The 21,871-nt window shown below is 48.5% G+C and overlaps 1 protein-coding gene across 1 annotated transcript in view; it reads right to left on the bottom strand.

Annotated features, from left to right (window-relative positions):
• LOC122764928 (phospholipid-transporting ATPase ABCA1-like) overlaps positions 1 to 21,035 on the bottom strand; it is a 28,278-nt gene extending 7,243 nt beyond the window's left edge. The window contains exons 1-39 of the mRNA XM_044018935.1: positions 20,902 to 21,035; positions 19,969 to 20,065; positions 18,706 to 18,799; positions 17,296 to 17,437; positions 17,021 to 17,139; positions 15,873 to 15,994; positions 15,580 to 15,783; positions 14,995 to 15,084; positions 13,824 to 14,061; positions 13,607 to 13,746; positions 10,101 to 10,217; positions 9,835 to 10,029; positions 9,538 to 9,743; positions 9,246 to 9,422; positions 8,938 to 9,160; positions 8,400 to 8,621; positions 8,094 to 8,298; positions 6,694 to 6,804; positions 6,403 to 6,577; positions 6,103 to 6,234; positions 5,755 to 6,032; positions 5,460 to 5,680; positions 5,240 to 5,315; positions 4,885 to 5,135; positions 4,746 to 4,797; positions 4,536 to 4,661; positions 4,305 to 4,453; positions 4,103 to 4,227; positions 3,925 to 4,023; positions 3,657 to 3,846; positions 3,485 to 3,579; positions 3,374 to 3,406; positions 3,190 to 3,295; positions 2,891 to 2,965; positions 2,559 to 2,728; positions 2,293 to 2,470; positions 2,070 to 2,185; positions 461 to 605; positions 265 to 388 (exon numbers count right to left, since the gene is read on the bottom strand). Of these exons, the coding sequence (XP_043874870.1) occupies positions 265 to 388; positions 461 to 605; positions 2,070 to 2,185; positions 2,293 to 2,470; positions 2,559 to 2,728; positions 2,891 to 2,965; positions 3,190 to 3,295; positions 3,374 to 3,406; positions 3,485 to 3,579; positions 3,657 to 3,846; positions 3,925 to 4,023; positions 4,103 to 4,227; positions 4,305 to 4,453; positions 4,536 to 4,661; positions 4,746 to 4,797; positions 4,885 to 5,135; positions 5,240 to 5,315; positions 5,460 to 5,680; positions 5,755 to 6,032; positions 6,103 to 6,234; positions 6,403 to 6,577; positions 6,694 to 6,804; positions 8,094 to 8,298; positions 8,400 to 8,621; positions 8,938 to 9,160; positions 9,246 to 9,422; positions 9,538 to 9,743; positions 9,835 to 10,029; positions 10,101 to 10,217; positions 13,607 to 13,746; positions 13,824 to 14,061; positions 14,995 to 15,084; positions 15,580 to 15,783; positions 15,873 to 15,994; positions 17,021 to 17,139; positions 17,296 to 17,437; positions 18,706 to 18,799; positions 19,969 to 20,034 (5,587 nt within the window). The 5' untranslated portion in view covers positions 20,035 to 20,065; positions 20,902 to 21,035. The remainder of the gene's footprint in view (positions 1 to 264; positions 389 to 460; positions 606 to 2,069; positions 2,186 to 2,292; positions 2,471 to 2,558; positions 2,729 to 2,890; positions 2,966 to 3,189; positions 3,296 to 3,373; positions 3,407 to 3,484; positions 3,580 to 3,656; positions 3,847 to 3,924; positions 4,024 to 4,102; positions 4,228 to 4,304; positions 4,454 to 4,535; positions 4,662 to 4,745; positions 4,798 to 4,884; positions 5,136 to 5,239; positions 5,316 to 5,459; positions 5,681 to 5,754; positions 6,033 to 6,102; positions 6,235 to 6,402; positions 6,578 to 6,693; positions 6,805 to 8,093; positions 8,299 to 8,399; positions 8,622 to 8,937; positions 9,161 to 9,245; positions 9,423 to 9,537; positions 9,744 to 9,834; positions 10,030 to 10,100; positions 10,218 to 13,606; positions 13,747 to 13,823; positions 14,062 to 14,994; positions 15,085 to 15,579; positions 15,784 to 15,872; positions 15,995 to 17,020; positions 17,140 to 17,295; positions 17,438 to 18,705; positions 18,800 to 19,968; positions 20,066 to 20,901) is intronic.
• Between the last annotated feature and the right edge of the window lie 836 nt (positions 21,036 to 21,871).

The following is a 21,871-nucleotide window of genomic DNA, read 5'->3' as shown; positions in this document are numbered from 1 at the left end:
AGTTAAACCTGACGTTATCAGGATAATGACCAGAGTTAATCATGAGTTAAAGCTGAAGTTATCTGGATAATGACCAGATTTAAACCTGAGTTAAACCTGAATTTATCTGGATAATGACCAGAGTTAATCATGAGTTAAACCTGAAGTTATCTGGATAATGACCAGAGTTAAACCTGAAGTTATCTGGATAATGTCCAGCGTTAATCCTGACCTCATCCTGACCTCATCACTCTTGTTTTGTGAGCGACATATTTTGACCGCTACCAAATCTCTCAAGGGCGTCGGCCATCGCCTGGTTCTTCACCATATCGATCAAGCCCCGCCCCAGACAGAAGTGCGGGAAAATGAGCAGAACGTTCTTCAGAATGTCGTTGATTCCTCCGATCTCCTGTGAACAACAAACAGTTGAGTGAGTGAGTGAGCGACTGCTTGTTTTTAAAGTGTCTCCACAGCGACTCACGTTGTTTCCAAACAGCTCCATGACAAAGGTGGAGATGCTGCCGTTGATGCCGATGAGGATGTTGACGCTGGTGAGGACCACGTAGGCCGTGCTGGGGATGGTGAAGAAGAAGGAGGCGGGGTACATGAGCGGCGTGATGGACCAGCTGCAGGAAACACGGGAAACTCGGTATGTTAGCACATGTTAGCATGCTGACATGTCATCAAGTAACATGTACATGTTGTACTATAGTGTAGTAGTAGGACAGTGTAGTAGGACAGTGGTGTAGAACAGTGTAGAAGTAGTACAGTGAAGCAGTACAGTGTAGTAGTAGTAGTAGTACAGTGTAGCAGTAGTAGTAGGACAGTGGTGTAGTACAGTGTAGCAGTATAGTGGTGAAGTACGACAGTGGCGTAGTATTCAATTCAATTTTATTTGTATAGCGCCAAATCCTAACATACATTATCTCAAGGCACTGTACATAGACAACATCAAAGAGAGCAGAGAACCCCAACAATTCACACAACGAGCAAACACTAGGCATCAGTGGAGAGAAAAAAACTCCCTCTTAACAGAAGAAGAAATCTCTCACAGAACCAGGCTCAGAGGTGTGCGGTCATCTGCCTCGACCGGTACAGTGCAGCAGTTTAGTGGTGTAGTACAGTGTTGTAGTAGTAGTATAGTGTAGCAATACAGTGTAGTAGTAGTAGTGCAGTGTAGTAGTAGTGCAGTGTAGTAGTAGTACAGTGTAGTAGTAGTAGTAGTACAGTGTAGTAGTAGCAGTAGTAGTACAGTGTAGTAGTAGTAGTGCAGTGTAGTAGTGTAGTAGTACAGTGTAGTAGTAGTAGTACAGTGTAGTAGTGTAGTAGTGCAGTGTAGTAGTGCAGTGTAGTAGTGCAGTGTAGTAGTAGTAGTAGACAGTAGTAGTGCAGTACAGTAGTAGTGCAGTACAGTGTAGTACAGTAGTAGTAGTAGTACAGTGTAGTAGTAGTGCAGTGTAGTAGTAGCAGTAGTAGTGCAGTAGTAGTAGTACAGCACAGTGTACAGTACAGTGTAGTAGTAGTACAGTGTAGTAGTAGTAGTACAGTGTAGTAGTAGTAGTGCAGTGTAGTAGTAGTAGTAGTGCAGTAGTAGTAGTACAGTGTAGTAGTAGTAGTAGTACAGTAGTAGTACTAGTGCAGTACAGTAGTAGTGCAGTACAGTAGTAGTACAGTGTAGTAGTAGTAGTGTAGTAGTAGTAGCAGTAGTAGTACAGTGTAGTAGTACAGTGTAGTAGTACAGTAGTAGTGCAGTAGTAGTAGCAGTAGTAGTACAGTAGCAGTAGTAGTACAGTGTAGTAGTACAGTGTAGTAGTAGTAGTAGTGTAGTAGTAGTACGTAGTGCAGCAGTAGTAGTAGTACAGTAGGTAGTGTAGTACAGTAGTAGTACAGTGCAGTACAGTAGTGCAGTACAGTAGTAGTACAGTGTAGTAGTAGTAGTGTAGTGTAGTAGTAGTAGTAGTACAGTGTAGTAGTAGTGCAGTGTAGTAGTAGTGCAGTGTAGTAGTAGTAGTACAGTGTAGTAGTAGTACAGTGTAGTAGTAGTAGTACAGTGTAGTAGTAGTAGTAGTAGTACAGTGTAGTAGTAGTACCCGTAGAGCAGCAGCAGCAGTGCGAGTGTGGGCAGGTTCGTTGACGACACGTAGGCTTTTTGTTGGAAACAGATGAAGATGAGAATGACCAGCGTTGCCGGGACGATGTAGTTGCACTGTGGAGACACACACACGAACACACACAGATGCAGTGATGGATGGATGGACGGACAGACAGACAGACAGACAGACAGACAGACGGGGCGCTGCTTTGGTTCCTCACCATGTCCCAGGTAAAGTTAGCGACCCAGTAGAGCAGCGGCTGGACGCCACTGATGAAATGCATGTGTTTGGCTTTAGAGACGCGTTCCTGGATGAGGAAGACCACGAAGCTCGCTGGGACGAAGGACATGGCAAAGATCACACAGATGGACACCAGCACGTCCACAGAGGTCGTCACCCTGGAGACGAGGACAAATATAACAAAACATTCTGTGACGGCGAGGACAGAGACACACAAGCTGTCTCAGTGTGTGTGTGTGAACTCACAGCGCCACCTGCGACAGCTGCTCTTTGGTCAGATTCAGCGGGTGGTTAAAGGCTCTGATGCCGTACTGGTCGGGGTCGTGACCTTTGGGCAGGTTAGCACGCAGGATTCCGTTGTTGATGACATTAATGAACGCTGGGACGCTGTGCCAACCTTTATTATTGAACCACACCTGACAGGAAACACACTCAGTGATGTCACCATCATCATCTTCATCACCATCATCACCATCATCACCATAAACCACCACCTTCATCATCATCAACAACACCTTCATCACAACCACCTTCATCATCATCACCATCATCATCACCACCTGTGGGCGGAGTCTCACCTTAACATTGTTCTTTGTGTCCAAACCATTGATGAACCCAGACAGACTGTCCAGAAACCGATCTGCTGCTGCCCCCTGCAGGAGACATTCAAGCACAAACTCTGAACAGAATCGGGTCCAGACAAGACCAGGTTTTGTCTGCAGTGTCAGCTACCATTGTAATGTAACCAGGTCAAAATCATGACACAGAAAACTCTATCAAACTCAATCCCACCTCATAAGTCAGAGCTCTAGTTTAAGATCTGGCTCAGTTCTGGACCTCGAACCGAGCTCAGGTGAGCTCAGCGTCTGCTACTGACCTTCTGTAACTCAAAGATCTTTCTGATTCGTTCAATAGCGTCGTCCACCTCGTTGGCCGGTGGGAGGACCTGAGTGCTCCTGGCCCCCAATGAGAAGCCTCCGTATCTGCAGAGAGACACACCTGAGTCCATATCTGAAAACTGGATCAAACTCTGAAGGAAGGATTCTGAAGAAGATTCTGACCTGAACTCATTCACCCAAACTTTGTTCTTCAAGCTGTGGAGACAATGGGAGACTGTGATGTCATCTAGGTGAGTCTCAGGTGAGTCGTGAGTCTCAGGTTTTGTGTCTCACCTCTTGCCAATGATCTGCGCGTAGGTCTTCACCAGGTAGTCAGAGATGTTTCGTCCCGTCAGGTTCTGCAGAGCGTCTGTGGAGCTCAGCTTCATCTGGACAATGAGAGACATGTTAATTTGCCACATGTCATTGGGACTGATGTCCTCTGAGATGACCTGTGACCTCTGACCTCAGGTGGGGGTGGTCCTCCAGCACCAGGGGGACAGTCTGGCAGCATCTTCTTCTTTCCGTCAGAGCTGCAGATGCAGGCTGGAGAAGGGTCATCCATAGTCCAGTTGCTGGAGCTGAACAGCTGCTGGACACTAGCAGGGACATCGGGGACGTGCCAGTCCTCATCAGCCATTGTACAGGGTGTGTCTCTGAGGCCAAGGACAGAGGACGTTAGCAGATTTAGGTGGAGACACAGGTCGTACTGATGACATCACTAAAGGTCTTACGGGATTGGATGTCCGTCCATGCAGCGTGTCCCAAAGCCCGGCGGCTCAAGCAGAGCGTTCAGTAACTTCTGCATGGTGACGTCTCCGGGGGCATCGTCACTGACAGACAGACAGCGTCAGTCACCAGTGTACAGACGTGTCATACATGTACGTGACCAGCGTGAGGGGTGGAGCTTACCTGATGAAGGAGACCTGGTCCTCGTACATCCACGGCTGCAGCTCCAGACTCGGATACTTTCCAAACGGAGGGACAATGAGACTGAAGACGAGCGCGATGCAGACAAACACGGCAGGAAGGACAATCTGGACAAACATGACAAAAAGACAACAGCGCTCAGGAGAAACCTCCACTTAGTGAGCGCACGGTGGCAGAGAATTACCTGAGCGAAGAAGCCCTTCCTGGAGCGTCGAGCATTCAAGAAGCGTTTCCACATCAGAGCCACAAACTGCTGCTTCCTCAGGCTCCACCCACTCACCTGATATGAACCTTTACCATCAGCACACTTCAGCCAATCAGATTCTTTGTTCTCTACAGAGGGAGACAGGAGATGTACCCTCATCAAATATGTGTGTGTGTGTGTGTGTGTGTGTGTGTGTGTGTGTGTGTGTACCAGGGTCAGTGTCAGACTCGTGGTTCTCGTCTTGGTCGTCATCCATTAATGGTCTTAAGCAGCTTTGAGGTTCACCTCCTCCAAACGCATGAGTCTTCCTTCGGCGCCGAACAGGAAGTGTCCCGTCTGAGGACACAGCATCACAGAGTCATGTGACCTGTGACAACATTCCACTGTTAAAGACGGATGACACCAGAGGTTGGGTCTCACCTGAGGGGACGTCAGTGTCAACGCCGTTATCTTCTGCCACCTTCAGGAAAATCTACAAAATAAAACACACAAGGTTTTGCGTCTTCATGGAGCGTCTCCATTACTGTTGCTATGGCAACATCATGTCAACCTGTCCCACCTCCTCCAGTGTCGTGTCCGCCACACCGTAGCTGGAGATACCGAGGTCGGTGAGCTTCGTGTCCAGGTCTTTGAACAGCTCCACGAAGGCGCCGTCTTTGGCGGCGTGATACGGCAGCACGTAGGTCAGCTCATGACCCAGGTCCTCCACCAGGCGAGCAGCCGGTACGTGACCCAGGATCAGACTCGACACCAGAGACACATCCGGCAGCACAAAGGGGACGTTACAGATGGACGCCACGGGCCCGTTATCTAGACACAGAGTACGCAGAGGAAGACACAGAGTAGATCCACCTGAAGGTGAACAAATCAAACACTCCAGAGAAACAGACAAATGAAACGCTCCTCTGACTCACCAATTGTTGCTGCCTCACTTTCATTTTCGCTGCCGAGGCCGGCGTCACTGCTGCTCACTGATGCACACTCTTCCTCCTGAAGCACAGGGGGAGGAACTCTGTGATTGGTTCATGTTCATGACTGTGACTCTGTGATTGGTTCATGTTCATGACTGACTCTGTGATTGGTTCATGACTCTGACTCTGCGATTGGCTCATGTTCATGACTGATTATTCTGACCTTCTTGCTCAAGGACACGGTGCTGGCTGAGTTCCTGCAGGAGCTTAGTGAAGGTTCTGGATCTTTCTTGACCAGTGTCAGGTAATAACCCGTCCCCAGCTGGTTCTTCAGGTACAGAGATGAACCGACGCAGCACAGCTTCCCGTGAGAGATGATTGCGATCCTGTCACCCAAGATGTCCGCCTCGTCCATGTGGTGTGTTGACAGGATGATGGTGCGACCTGATGGTATATGAGATGTGAGAGTCTACATCAGAGTCTGTGTCAGAGTCTACATTAGAGTCTTCAAACCATACCCTGTCGGTACTTCAGCAAAAGATCCCAGATCCCTCTGCGTGCATAGGGGTCGACCCCGGCCGTGGGTTCATCCAAGATCACAACCTTTGACCCTCCGACAAAAGCCAGAGCCACGGACAGTTTCCTCTGCATTCCCCCGGACAGAGTGCTAGTCCTGGACTTGCGTTTGTGTGGCAGCCCAGTGTCTTGCAGGATCTGCTCGATCTCACCCTTTACCTGCTGCTCTGACAGGCCTTTGAGCCGTGAGTAGAACCAGATGTGCTCCTCCACGGTCAGCCTGTGGGACACATGCTGACATGATGTCCACAGTAAAATGAGACATTTGTGTTTGGATGAAGTTCACTCACATGCTAAAGAGGACGTTGTGTTGCGGACAGACACCCAAACTCTGTCGGATGACATCCAGCTCCGTCCGGATGTCTTGGCCCAGGATGTAGGCGGTGCCAGAGGTGGGCGGGAACAGACCAGTGAGGATGGACCTACAGCAGCAAGAGACAAGGTCATTCAGATATCAGGGACACAGGAAGTACCTCTACACCAGCCTTTCTCAAAGTGTGCTCCCCAAACCACTGGTGATCTGTGTTTTTTTATGGGTTACGTGGTCCTGCTGAAACACTGCTCTGGACAGTTACGTGTGCTTCACTCACATTGTGGTGGTTTTTCCAGCTCCATTGTGTCCCAAGAAGGACGTGATCTGTCCTTCATAGAAGCCAAGTGTCAGTCCGTCCACTGCCAGCTTCTTCCCTTGCCGATAAACCTTCACCAGGTTCTCGATGTAGACGCCGGGCTCCAGGTGAGCTGGCTCCTCCTCCATACATACCACTGGAAAGACAATAGCAGCGTTCCTTACAGGTAAGCCATTATTTCATCCAATAGTTTGTTTTTCCACATATCTATACACCTCTGCAGTGCCACAAGGTGGTCACTGTGGGTCTTACCTCCAGGGTTTCCTTTCCGGTTAAGAGGAACACTGCTGGACCCGTCCTTTTTTCCAAACCAGTAGGACTTGGTGAAAGGGAAGAACCAAGGCCTGGGAATCCCATACTGACCTGTGGACACAGAAGCAATGTATCTACTGCCCCCTACTGACAACAGTCTGAACTAATCCATGAAACATGTTCATTTCATTTTCAGAACAGAGTAAAAACTGTAAACCTAACCTAGCCAAGTAGCCGCTACAGTTGCTGCTAGTGCTTCCTGCGAGAACAGAGAATGAAGTGCCCCCCTCAGGATCAGTAGAAAAGGAGACCCACAAACATCCACATCTCAAACCCGGGGCCCGTTTCAGAAAGCAGGTTTGGTGGGAAAGTCTGCGTTAGTTAACCCTGAGATGAGGGAAACTCTGGTTTTTCGGTTTCACAAAGCCAGTTCAGCTTAATGCTGAGTCAGTTACCCCGGCAACATACCCTGAATCTAACCTGCTCGCTGGCAGGTTTTTTTTAACAAACCCTGAGTTTCTCTGTGTCTCCTCCTCCTGCTGCTGAGCCTGAAGCAGCTGTCTGACACTCGTCCCATGTCCTCATTCATACAGTCGATATCAAAACACGTATCAGAGCATTCACCTGCCAAATTAGTGAAATGTATGTCTTTCAAAACATATCGATACAGTCCGAATCTCGGTGCAGACAAAATCTTAATGTTTGACAGCATTTCAGTGAGTGTGTTTATATTTACACGTGGCAATATAGTCATGAAATAGCGTTGAGCAAATTGTTTTAATGTAAAATAGAGTTAAAAAAGTGAGTCAGTTTGATCAGTTTGTGTCTCGTCAGGTTACAGCTGAATACATATCAAATCAAATGTAACATATGGTAGGACTGCAGCATTTTAATGAGTGAATTACACTGTATAAAATGTAATAGTGTTCATTTATTGACTCCTCTCTTCACATAAATGTCATGGTCATTGGCATGTGTTAATATTTCTGCTCAACTGGAGGCTGTGCTCGTTGTTTACTTGTTGCCATGGTGAATCATAGTATCAGAGCTCCATTGATGATGGCTTTTTTCATTCCCAACGCACACGGTTAACTCAGAGTTGAGTAGTAATTCTGATCAGCTGTTCTGAAACCGAAAACTCAGAGTTTGACAGCTCAGAGTTGGCCAACCTAGAGTTAAGGTTTTAACTTTGTTAGGAATTTGTTGAACCTGCCCCAGCTTCAGCAATTTCTACTGCTGAATGAACAGAAATAGACCCTTTTCATGACATCTCCAGTTGGAGTAGGCTGCCACCCACTGGTGAAAAAGTGAAATACCACTAGTTCTTAAGCAAATCTGACAGATTATCTAGTTAAAAATTAGATAAACCTCCGTCAGTGATTAATGTATTAACTGCTCACCTGGAAACACGGCCTCCAGGTACCAGGTGAGGACACCATACAGGAAGGAGTCAAAGTACATCATGCCGATGGCGGTGCGGAGGCTGAAGTCGTCCTCCTCCATCGGACTCAACACCAGGTTCTTCCACTGGATCCCGACTCCCTGCTCCTCAAACAGAGCAAAGTACTCACAGCCGAAGCCGAAAGCCACTGGAGACAGGAGGCTCTGCGGGGGGGGGCATCACATGACTCTCACTTTCTGTCCAATCACTTCACAGCATCATCATAAACTATGACGATGAAAGTACTGAAGATCCACAAACTCACAGCAAAGACTTTGGTGCCAAAGCCGATGTAGTCCTCCCACGCCACGCACAGCACGTACGGCAGGTAGAGAGTGAAGTAGATGATTCCTCCACACGCCGCTGCCAGGTTCGCTCGAGCAAACGCCGTGCTGATGAGGAAGCACTGCATGATGGTCACCACAGCGTAGGACGCCAGGAACAGGAAGACCACGCCAGGGTCGCTGTAGGGAAGCAGGTTCCCCATCTGTAGCACAATGACATCACAGCATTTTCATGTTAGAGGTTCTTAATTGAAGACCTGTATCGTCTTGCCTTGCCACGCCACACCTCGCCTCACCTCGGCACAGTTCAATTGTGTTTCCACTAGCATAGAACCTGGTAGTTTTTTTAGTACCTGCTCTGGCTCAGGTTCTGAGCGTGCTGAATAGATACTATGCGTGACGTCGTCAGACTGTCGGCTACTGATTGTTCAGAGCGCCGTCACAGGAAGAGACATCCGACACAGAAAGAGGTTTGGTGTGGGACAGTGACAGTGATCAGGGGCTGAGCTAAGTTCTGACCTTGAGCAGCAGCACCAACAGTCCAGCACTGATCAGCAGAGGAACCAGGCAGCTGATGAACCAGCTGAACCACAGGATCCCATTGTCCAAACCCATGATCCTCATGGTCTCCTTCAGCCGCGCCTCCTTCTCATAAACCACACACTTCAAGATGATGGCCACTGAGTACATCCACGCCAGAGTCATGAAGAGCGGCATGGAGCGGCTCATCACACGCAGGAAGCTGAGAGACATGTGAGAACAGGTGAGATCAGGTGAGAACAGGTGAGAACAGGTGAGAACAGGTGGACACCAGAATAATGGCGTACATGTCGTCGACGTAGCATGGATACGGCATCTGCTGGATGTAAACCCCGGTCTTCTCTCTGGTGCCGGTCATGGCTCTGATGATGCCGTGCTCGATGACGTCCTGCAGGTACGTGAACCCACCCCAGATATAACGCATGTCCTCGAACGGGTCGGCCCGAGGACCCGGGTCCCAGTACCTGAGGAGACATTAACACACTGTCTTTATGCTATGCTAAGCTAGGCTAATTCACATTTACTGGAGACAAAAAATGTGTCTGTGTGTGTGAGTGTGTGTGTGAGTGTGTGTCTTACGCGTCTTTGATCTTGTTGGTCCTCTCCACGTTGTCGATGTCCATGCGGATCTTGTAGCTGAGATTTTGTGGCAGCTCAGTGTCGTTGGGGGCAACATCAGGAAACACGATTCCAGCCCAGAACTTTCTGTCCTCCAGTAGAATCATGGACTGGTTCACCATCTTCTCCTCACTGGAGACCGGTTCCAGTTTGTCCAGGTTCACACACTGATAGACACACACATGTCAGGTCATGTGATCTTCATACACAATCTGAGCAGATTGTATGACCTGACCTGACACACACACACACACTGACCTCCATGAAGCGGGAGATGCTCATGATGGCTTCGTCCGTCTCGTTGAACACCTCCCTCCAGGTGACGACGCTGCCTGGTGGTGAGGAGTCGTCCGTCTTCTTTGACAGGAAGTTGGACACGTCAGCAACAGTCCAGTCAGTGCTGGACAGCTGAGCGTGGAAGAAGCTGGCGGTGACGTTGTTCTTTAGCAGCGTCTGCACAGTGATCCACCAATCAGCTGATTTAAACCAGACAAACGTTATGTTTGTGGGCAGAGCCTGCTTACCCTGACCAGGTCCATCTGCGGACTGTTCTCCATGAAGTCCCACACTTTGGGTCTCAGCTCCTCCCACATTCCTCCCAGGTCCCTGAACACACCAAGCTCCTGGAAGGTCCTGTTCACCTGAAGACACATGCACACAGAGACAGACAGACAGACACAGAGACACACACACACACACAGGCTATGAGATCAAGATGGCGCCACGGACGGTTGCCTCGGTGCTTCGCTCCACAGTACTTTGTTTGTTTTTGTCTCGTTCTAAGTTGTCCTTCCATCATCCAATACACTCGGGAGGAACTTTTACAGTCTGAACATACAACCGGTCACAATTTTTTGCCGTTTCCCAAAGATTCTGGAGTATTAAACCTTTAGTTGGAGGAGCAGCAGCTCTCTGTAGGATGTTCAGGACATGCCGTCCGACAGCTCAGACAGCGGTGTATTCTGACAGCGCTCCCGTCAATACATCAGGCAAATGTCCGCTCCCTGAATAATAAGATGGAGGAACTGTTGTTTCTCAACAGTAGAAACTCGGACCTTCACTGATCTGCAGCCCTGTGTTTTACTGAAACCTGGCTCAGTAAATACATCCCGGACTCTGGATTACATCTGCCGGACTTTCAACTTCTCCGTGCGGAGCGCATAACGGAGCTCTCGGGAAGAGGAAGGGAGGTGGAATCTGCTTTGATCCAAAAAGACTCCCCTACTTGGAGTCATAAAGCCGTTTTATTCACCGCGGGAGTTCTCCTCGTTTATTCTGGTTGGTGTTTACATCCCACCTCAGGCGGACCATTGGGACTGCAGAGAGAATCATTGGTGTTAAACTGCCCACCAACCAGGACTTGAACACATCCAGAGTCATCACACCCTGGACACAATCTGTTGGAACTTCTTCCCTCTGGCAGGCGTTACAGAACACTGTACACCAGAACATCCAGACATAAGGACAGTTTGCACACAGGCCATCACACTGATGAACCCTTGATCAGTGTCATTAAAGTTAGTTTTTATTAATCCCCTTAGGGAAAGTATTCCTCTGCATTTTGACCCATCCTAGAATTAGGAGCATTGGGGGTTGGGTACCTTGCTCAGGGGTACCCCAGCCCTTTTTGGCTGGGTGGGGATTTGAACCGGCGACCCTCCGGTTACAAGTCAAGTTCCCTTTCCCCTTGGCCACAGGCTGCCCCCTTGACTCCAAATCCAACAGACTTTATATATATTCACCATTTTGACAGACACACAGAGACGGAGACACACACATACAGACAGACACACACACACAGAGAAGAGGAAGAGGACTCCCCTACTTGGAGTCTTTTTTCATAAAGCCGTTTTATTCACCACGGGAGTTCTCCTCGTTTATTCTGGTTGGTGTTTACATCCCACCTCAGGCGTGTGTTACTGAGGCTCTACAACACTTGGCTGACCAGATAATGGACATGGAGAGGAAACATCCAGATTCCCTGCTCATTGTTCTTGGGGAGCAATCCTCAGCCGTGAACTGCCAAGATATAAACAACATGTTAAGTGTCCCACTAGGGACAAAAACACTCTGGACCATTGCTACACCATTTTAAAGGACGCTTATCGCTCTGTCCCCCGTGCAGCCTTGGGGCTCTCTGATCACTGCATGATCCATCTTCTCCCAAAATACAGGCAGAAATTCAAATCTGTTAAGCCTGTAGTAAAGACTGAAGAGATGGACCACAGAGTCAAAGTTGGAGTTACAGGCCTGCTTTGACTGCACAGATTGGAGTGTTTTTGTGGCTGCTGATACAGATCTTGATGAACTCACTGACACTGTGACATGCTACACCAGTTTTCTTTGAGGATGTGTGTGCCGACCAAAACCTTCTGCACATACAACAACAATAAACCTTGGTTCACTGCTAAACTCAGGATGTTTCGTTAGGCCAAGGAGGAGGCCTACAGAAGTGGGGACAGAGTCCTGTACAATACGACCAGGAACTCACTGACGAAGGAGATCAAAGTGGCAAAGAGGTGTTACACTGAGAAGCTGTTTCTGAGCTAACAAGCCTGCGTCAGTGTGGAGAGGTCTACAAGAGCTCACCAACTACAGGAAACCATCCATCCACATCGCAGTGAACCATGAACTGGCTGACGACCTGAATGTCTTCTACTGCAGGTTTGAGAAGCCAACATTCACACTCATCACCCGCTCCAACATCAAACAACCCTCACCCCTCCTTCTGACCCCCCAAAATCACTCAGGATCTGTGAAGAAGATGTGTGTCAGTTCTTTAGGAAACAGAAGTCCAGGAAAGCTCCAAGCCCAGACAGCAAGTCACCCTCCTGTCTGAAGGTCTGTGCAGACCAGCTGGCCCCCATCTTTACCCAGATCTTCAATAGATCACTGGAGCTGTTTGAAGTCCCCTCCTGCTTCAAACGCTCTACAATAATCCTGGTCCCCAAGAAACCAGCAATCTCAGGTCTAAACGACTACAGGCCCGTGGCCCTGACGTCTGTGGTCATGAAGGCCTTGAGAGACTGGTGTTGAGCCTCCTGAAGGACATCACAGGCCCCTTACTGGTCCCCCTGCAGTTTGCATATCGGGCAAACAGGTCAGTGGATGATGCAATCAACATGGGTCTGCATTACATCCTGCATCACCTCGACTCCCCAGAGACATGGGGAGTCATGCGAGGATCCTGTTTGTGGACTTCAGCTCGGCATTCAACACCATCATCCCGGACATCCTGCAGCTAACCGTCCCAGCCCCCACCTGTCAGTGGATTACAAACTTCCTCACAGACAGGAGCCAGCAGGTGAGACTGGGGAAAATCACTTCCAGCACCCGGACAATCAGCACTGGCCCCTAGGGATGTGTGCTCTCCCCACTGCTCTTCTCCCTTTACACTACTCACCATTCTCAATAACTGTGTCTGCTGTGGAAACCTTCAGGTTTCTAGGATCTATCATCTCCCAGGACCTAAAGTGGGCACCCAACATTGACTCCATAGTCAAAAAGGCCCAGCAGCTGCTGATCCAGTTCTACACAGCAATATTCCAGTCTGTTCTCTGCACATCCATCATTGTTTGGTTTGGATCAACCACCAAACAGGACAGAAACAGACTGAATCGGACCATCGGGACTGCAGAGAGAATCATTGGTGTTAAACTGCCCACCAACCAGGACTTGAACACATCCAGAGTCATCACACCCTGGACACAATCTGTTGGAACTTCTTCCCTCTGGCAGGCGTTACAGAACACTGTACACCAGAACATCCAGACATAAGGACAGTTTTTCACACAGGCCGTCACACTGATGAACCCTTGATCAGTGTCATTAACCCCCTTGACTCCAAATCCAACAGACTTTATATTTATTCACCATTTTGACAGACACACACACAGACAGAGACACATACAGACAGAGAGACACACACACACACAGAGACACATACAGACAGACAGACACACACACACACAGGTAAGACAGGCTCCTCCCCCTGCTGTGTGAGGTGTGGGGACAGGAAATGATGTCACACCTCATGGATGACCCTCTGTGTAGCAGGTGTGTGTGGCGTATACAGGATCTTTCCCACGAGCAGCGGCTTCAGCGCCTGCCAGATCATCTTGGACATGGGGTTCGAGTCCATGGTCCGGACCAGACTGTTGCAGTATGGCGCTGCAGAGGAAACAAACACAGGTAAACAAACAAACAAACAAACAGCACCCCCCCACAGCTGACCCGCCCACACTCACTGGAGGAGTTGTCGTAGTGCGTCCCTGCGTCGTCCTCGCTGCTGTTGTGGTTTCCGAACAGAGCCTTGTAGTTACTGTCCTCGTACCAGTTGAGGGACTTGATCTGCAAGCCGCCGCCCTCAGGGTGACCGCACACGATCCTGGACACGGCCGCATACATCACGCTCGGGGACGCCGTCGCGTTCTTCAGGAACACAATCTCGTTCCTCAGGTCCACCCAACTCTTCATACTCGCCAGCTGTGGATGCCAGAGACACAGTGAGGCATCGTGGGTAACTGTGACATTACACACACACACACACACATAAACAGACAGACACACACACACGTGTGAAAACATGCGAGTGAGTCTATGAAGAAGTTGAGTCAGGAGTGTGTGTGTCTGTCATGTCCACACAAGTGTCCTCAGACTCGTCTTCAAGTGGGTTTTATTTCATGTTGAGCTACAGTCAGTCGTCCTCTAACATGTCACAGACGTCACAGTCTGGCAGCATTTCACAAAAATAGATGTTGATAAAAAAGTCAAATGCAAAGTTTGCCAGCAACAGTTTTCATATCACAGCTCCACTACGAACATATAGTTTATATATATATATATATATATATATATATATATATATATATATATGTATATGTAAACAATAAGCTAACTCTTCGTTATGTTGCTCCGTCTGTTTTGAGTACGTGATCATATCAGAATCTGCATATTTCAATGTTTTAGTCTAATAATCATTGTTTGCACTCGCCCACAACAACGACAGCAATCTGTTTGTGTCTCAGCCGTGAAGCTGAGCTCCTGTGTCCAGTGTCTCTGTGTGAGGACATGAGACAAATCAGAAATCATGCGCTATGATATTTCAGATGCACAAGATGCCACCGATTAGTTGATTATGAGTCGAAATTTCAGGGCTTCAGTCGACCATGAATTTCAGATATGGTTGATTACAGCCCTCGTCTTCCGGTGTCCTCAGACTCCAGTGTCCTCTCCACAGCTGCAGCAGGACACTGTGACACTGGCTGTTTGTTTGTTCAGACTCTGACTCTAAGAGACCTGCTGAGACGCTGCTGGACAAGACGCAGGGACACTGCCAAGAAAACCCAGTGACCCTGTGTGTGAGCACATGTGTGTCCACCAGGTGGACGGTCACATGATCGTGTTTGTTTTTCTTACCTCGACAGCCAGTGAACCCAGATTCTCCAGCAGGTTGTTTGTCGCCTTGGCAACCAGTCTGACGGCCTTAGGGTCGGACCTCATGTCCCTCTGAGAGACACAAAGAGAAAGAGTCAGGACACATGCTGTCCCGCAGATGTTTGGACATTATTTTAATGATTAATGTGTCCACAGGACAAGAAAAGTCCTTCATGTCCCACTGTCTCTGGGTTAGGGTTAGTCTCTGTCTTTTGTCCTATATGTTTGAATGTCAACTGAACGTCTGTCTCTGTTACGGTGGAGAAAGAGACTGAACGTCTGTCTCTGTTACTGTGGAGACAGAGACTGAATGTCTGTCTCCATTACTGTGGAGACAGAAACTGAACGTCTGTCTCCATTACTGTGAAGACAAAAGAAGCTTCTCGCTTTTCAAAAGTAGAAAACCGGTCTCCAGGCGACGAAAACTGAGGTGGGGGACAGGCCGGGACATGCTGACGCCCGCCTGCCCGCCCACACACACACACACACACAGGGTTAACAATAAAAGCTTTTTTTTAAATGGTTTCCTCCAATCACAGCTCCGACCCATGTCAGGTGACCCCTCACCTGGATGGGTTTGAGGAAGTCCAGGTTGTTCAGGAAGTGTTCCTCTGCATGGTTTAGCCAGATGGGCGGAGCCTGACAGATGACTTCCTGTATCAGCATCAACACTTGAGGATCTGAGACTGTCACAAAGTCCTCCAGATTGGACACGCCCCCTTTCCTGGGGCACATGTCCCTCAGGTGGACACCAAACCCTTGGAGGAGGACCTGAGACCCAAGAGGACAGATGAGGCCATCACATTTCAGTTATGTTTCTGTGATGATGACAGTGTGGGTGTGGCTGAGGGCGTGCTCACCTTCTCCAGGTCAATGTCAGCGTCCCTGATCTGTTGGACGATGTTTTCGGGAAAAGATGCGTTTGTCCGCAGGAAGCTCGTCAGAGTCTCGTCGTCTCTCAGGAAATGTTTGAGTTTAAAGCCTGACGATCAAAGAGACACTGGTCAACCAGGCTCCTCCCCCTGACCTATGACCCCTCCCCCAGATGTCTGTCTGTGTAAAAGATGCTGTCAGTCATGTGACCTACAGTTTGGTAAAAAACAACCACCCAGAGGACGTCAGGACATCTTTGTGTCTCACCTGCGTGTGATTGCATGTTTAAATGCCTTTGACACGCCCCCTCCCCGCCCACACCCTTCCACCTGAGCAGGTAAGAGCAGGCAGTGACGACAGTGTGTCTCTCAGTGTGTCTCTCAATGTGTCTCTCTCAGTGCGTCTCTCTCAGTGTGTCTCTCTCAGTGTGTCTCAGCGTGTCTCAGCGTGTCTCCACCCCCGCTCTCATCAGAGCATCAGTGTGGTCAGAGGTGAATAAAGGGGGGCAGGTCAGAGCAGGTGGAGAAATGGAACGCCCCCTATAGAGATTAAACTACATCAACAACAAAGAGGAAATTCTTTCTGTTTAATGAGGCTGAAGACGTGCTGAGAAACACAGAGACGAGGACACAAGGACACATGATGGAGGGACGGCTATTCAAAGACACAGACAAGGACACTTGAAGACAGTTAGTCAAAAGACAGTTACGGTTAGTCAAAAGACAATTAGTCAAAAGATTGTCTGGTACTGGTCCTGGTTAGTGTTTGGTCATGGTCCTGGTCCTGGTTAGTGTTTTGTCATTGTCATGGTCCTGGTCCTGGTTAGTGTTTGGTCATGGTCTGGTCCTGGTCCTGGTTAGTTTTGTCATGGTCATGGTCCTGGTCCTGGTTAGTGTTTGTCATGGTCATGGTCCTGGTCCTGGTTAGGTCATGGTCATGGTCATGGTCCTGGTCCTGGTTAGTGTTTGGTCATGGTCATGGTCCTGGTCCTGCATGGTTGTGTTTGGTCATGGTCATGGTCCTGGTCCTGGTTAGTGTTTGTCATGGTCCTGGTCCTGGTCCTGGTTAGTGTTTGGTCCTGGTTAGTGTTTGGTCCTGGTCCCGGTTAGTGTCTGGTCCTGGTCCTGGCTGGTACCTGGGCGGCTGTCCTGCAGCGTCCTCAGCGCCTGAGCCAGGTCTTTGAACCCGTCCAGGTTCTGGTCGTTCTGACTGTAGAGCAGAATCTTTTTGGCGTCAGAAAAAAGACGAGAGATTCTGAAAAACACGAGACAAATGTGAGACAGTGAACGCAGAGAAACCATGAGGTCACTGCGAGGAGGAAACGAGATCATGAAGACTATCAAAATAAAGTTCATGTGCTTTTATTTTGAAAATAAGAGTCTCTGTTGCATAATAAGAGCGTGCGCTCACATGGAGTCGTTGAAGTTCCCGACGACGCCCGGGGATTCGCCCGGCGTCGGATTCCTGAAACACGGATTGTTGGCGTTGCAGAGAATTCCCTGAAGCCACGGCAGCGTTCCTGCCGACGGCATCGCCTTGTTCGGAAAATGACCTGCACACAGGAAGTCAGCCAGACAGTCTTACCAAAGTAAAAGTTTCAAGCACAAAATCTAAAAATCCCTGGTCTGCTGAAGCAAAGGATCATGGGAGAAGGAATAATGAACGTCTTAAAGACACTGGGATGTTAGTTATTGATTATCGATCAGCTCTGTGTGAGCGTCAGATGTGGACGTGTGACATCCGTCCTCCAGGGGGAGCAAGTGCTGTCTTGTCTGAGGACACTGCGCTGGAACAGATCGTCCGCGATCGTCCACGGTCGTCAAGAAGATAAGTGCGATTAGTTTATGATCAGGTGAAGACGAGCAGCAGGTGAGGACAACCTTTGACCTGAGGGACAACTATCAGAGCTTTAAGACTGTGTGACCTCGGACTAATCACAACACAGATAAGATAAGAGGACACGTCTTCATCGTCCTCCGTTTGTGACCTTTGCTTTAAATCAGCTCTTGTCTCTGAGCGGAGCGAGTTTCAACATGTCGCTCACATGCTGCTGAATCACAAACATTCCTGCTTCTGCTTTCACAGAGAAACAGGAAGACGAACATCACGCAGCAGCACAACCACTGAGAGAGTCTGTCCACGTGTCTGTCCACTCAGAAACCAGCTCCAGCCTCTCCTTTAACCTACAGGGGGCAGCACAGCTCCTGACTCACTGAACAAATGTGAGACACAAGTGGACGTGCGACGCGGGACGCGGGACGTGATGTATACGTGCGGGTGTGTGACGCGTGATGTGGACGCCGGACATGTGACGTGTCTTAGTGTGGACACATGATTGTTGACCTGCGCCTTCCTCAGGTGAAATAATCAGCGTGTTATCGAGTGAACACAGGTCGTGACCTTCAGCTCGTCTGATAACCACGTCACTGACTCCTGATAAAGACTTTTACTTTGAAATCCTGACACTTCCTCAGCCGCTCCAGGATCAATCTATAACAGATTATCAGAGATCAATGAGCCTCTGGTGTCACACTGACATCTGGAACCAGGTGCAAGGGTCCCTCTGATAATCACTCCCATCATGCACCTGGCTCCACCCCCAACCTCAACATGTGATCATGTGACTGTCTCAGTGACAGTCGTCGCCGTGACGACAGGAGGACTCTATTAAAATAAGTTTGTAAAACGTGAGCGATTATTTAAATTCAACACTTTCCTCTGATTCACTCTTTCACAATAAAGCGACTTTTACTCTATCACACACAAGGCTCCGCCCACAATGACACACCTATACAGGTGGTTGTTTGTAAACACACTCACACTCATGTTGTTCATATGGTGGATAGTTGAGTCTCACAGCGATGAGGATGAAGAAGATGAAGAGCGGCCACACGATCTCTACCAGCAGCTGCAGCTGAGGACACACACACAGAGACACACACACACACACACACACACACACAGACACACACACACACACACACACACACACACAGACACACACACACACACACAGAGACACACACACACACACACAGACACACACACACACACAGACAGACACACACACAGAGACACACACACAGACACAGAGACACACACACACAGACACACACACAGACACACACACACACACACACACACACACAGACACACACACACACACACACACACACACACAGACACACACACACACACACACACACACACACACACACACACACACACACACACACACACAGACACACACACACACACAGAGACACACACACACACAGACACACACACAGACAGACACACACACAGAGACACACACACAGACACAGAGACACACACACACAGACACACACACACAGACACAAAGACACACACACACACACACAGACACACACACACACACACACACACACACACACACAGAGACACACACACACACAGACACACACAGACACACACAGACACAAAGACACAAGCAAAACACACACACACACAGAACACACACACACACACACAGACAGACACACACAGACACAAAGACACACACACACACAGACACACACACACACACACACACACACATAGACACACACACAGAGACACACACACAGACAGAGACACACACACAGACACAAAGACACAAACAGAAACACACACACACACAGACACACACACAGAGAGACACACACACACACACACACACACCCACACACACACACACACACACACACAGAGACACACACACACACACATACACACAGACACACACAGACAGGGACACACACACACACACAGAGACACACACACAGACACAAAGACACAAAACACACACACACACACAAAGACACACACACAAAGACACACACACAGTGACACACAAACACAGACACATGTTAGTGGAATGTGAATTGATTAATCAGGTGAACACATGAATGACAGATGAACACATGATCGATCAGGTGAACACATGAATTATCAGGTGAACACATGAATGACAGATGAACACATGAATGACAGATGAACACATGAATGATCAGGTGAACACATGATTGATGAGGTGAACACATGAATGATCAGATGACTGACCGTCTGTCGTCGTCTGTAGGTGAAGTTTTTCCACAGCAACAAACCGAGCTGAGTGAGGACGGACATTTTTGACCTACTCAGCAACAACGCTCTGCTCCTGTAACACACACACACACACACACACACAGACACACACACACACACACACACACACACAGACACACACACACAGGGATGAAAGTTAAACCTCTCCAGAACAAGCCAGCGATGCTAACATCTGCATACATCTCCACTCTCTATCTCCTAACACCCTGCTAACGCCGTGAGAGACAGTGGGGGACAGTGAGGGACAGTGACAGACAGTGAGGGACAGTGAGAGACAGTGAGAGACAGTGAGAGACAGTGTGGGATAGTGAGGGACAGTGAGAGACAGTGACAGACAGTTTGGGACAGTGAGGAACAGTGTGGGACACTTTGGGACAGTGAGGGACAGTGAGATTGTGTCCATGTCTCAACTCAGACGTCATCAGTGTGTGTGTGAGTTTGTAAATGACATCACAGTGTGGGTTAGACTCCGCCCGCACATTCCTCTCAGGTGTGAACTCTGTGTGTGTGTGTGTGTGTGTGTGTGTGTTGTTGTATGTGTATCTTTGTGAGGACCAAAAACTTATATTACTAAGAAGGTGAGGACATTTTGTCTCGTCCTCACATTTTGATATCTCGAAAAATGTCTTTCAGGTTTAAGACCTGGTTTTAGAATTAAAATTAGGTTAAAAGTTAAAGGTTAAAGGTCGGGGGAAGAGCGAATGTCTATGAATGTCCTCAATATGAATGCTACACAAACATGTGTCTGTGTGAGTGAGTGAGTGAGTGAGTGTGTGTGTGTCTGTGTGAGTGAGTGAGTGAGTGAGTGTGTGTGTCCACTGCTCTAAAGTGAAAGTCTTCATCTAAAGAAAAAAACGACAAAGAAAAGAAAAAAGTGATCACACAGACCTAAGTCCAGATGGGTCCAGGTGAGTCTGGATGAGTCCAGGTGAGTCTGGATGAGTCCAGGTGAGTCCAGGTGAGCAGCTCCGTCCTCCGGCTCAGGATCTTCTGCATCAAATGTTTCCTCAGATGCAGCTGCGAGTTAAAAGTTACAAATGATCAAAGTACTGACATTAGACACAACACACTTCCGCTCTTTCCCTTCACAATAAGAGAAACTACACACAACACACATCAACTCTGACCCTTCAAAATAAGAGACACTAAACCCTTCCGCTCTGACCCTTCACAATAAGAGACACTACACACTTCCGCCCTGACCCTTCACAATAAAAGACACTACAAACTTCCGCTCTGACCATTCACAATAAGAGACACTACACACTTCCGCCCTGACCCTTCACAATAAGAGACACTACAAACTTCCGCTCTGACCATTCCTTTGGCAGACCACTACACACTTCCACCCTGACCTTCAATAAGAGACACTGTACAATACACTTCCTCTGACCTTCCTTCACAATAGAGACACTGCAAACTTCACGCTCCTGGCACTTCACAATAATAGACACAACACTCTTCTGCTCTGACCCTTCACAATAAGAGACACTATATACTTCAGCTCTGACCCTTCACAATAAGGGCACTGCTTTCTAGCCACACTTCCACTCTCACCCCTTCCACAATAGGGGGCCTTTTCTGGACTTCATGCGACCCTTTACAATAAGAGACACAACACTTTTCCGCCCTGACCCTTCACAATAAGAGACAATGTACACAACACACTTTCACTCTGACCCTTCACAATAAGAGACACTACAAACTTCCGCTCTGACCTTTCACAATAAGAGACACTATACACTTCTGATCCGACCCTTCACAATAAGAGACACTACACACGTAAACTCTGAACCTTCAAAATAAGAGACACTACGCACTTCCGCTCTGACCCTTCACAATAAAAGACACTACACAC

This window comes from Solea senegalensis, unplaced genomic scaffold (genome assembly GCF_019176455.1).
Source record: "Solea senegalensis isolate Sse05_10M unplaced genomic scaffold, IFAPA_SoseM_1 scf7180000017769, whole genome shotgun sequence".
Classification (NCBI taxonomy): domain Eukaryota; kingdom Metazoa; phylum Chordata; class Actinopteri; order Pleuronectiformes; family Soleidae; genus Solea; species Solea senegalensis.
Note: the sequence above shows the minus strand (reverse complement) of the source record. Positions and strands in the feature narration are given on the sequence as shown.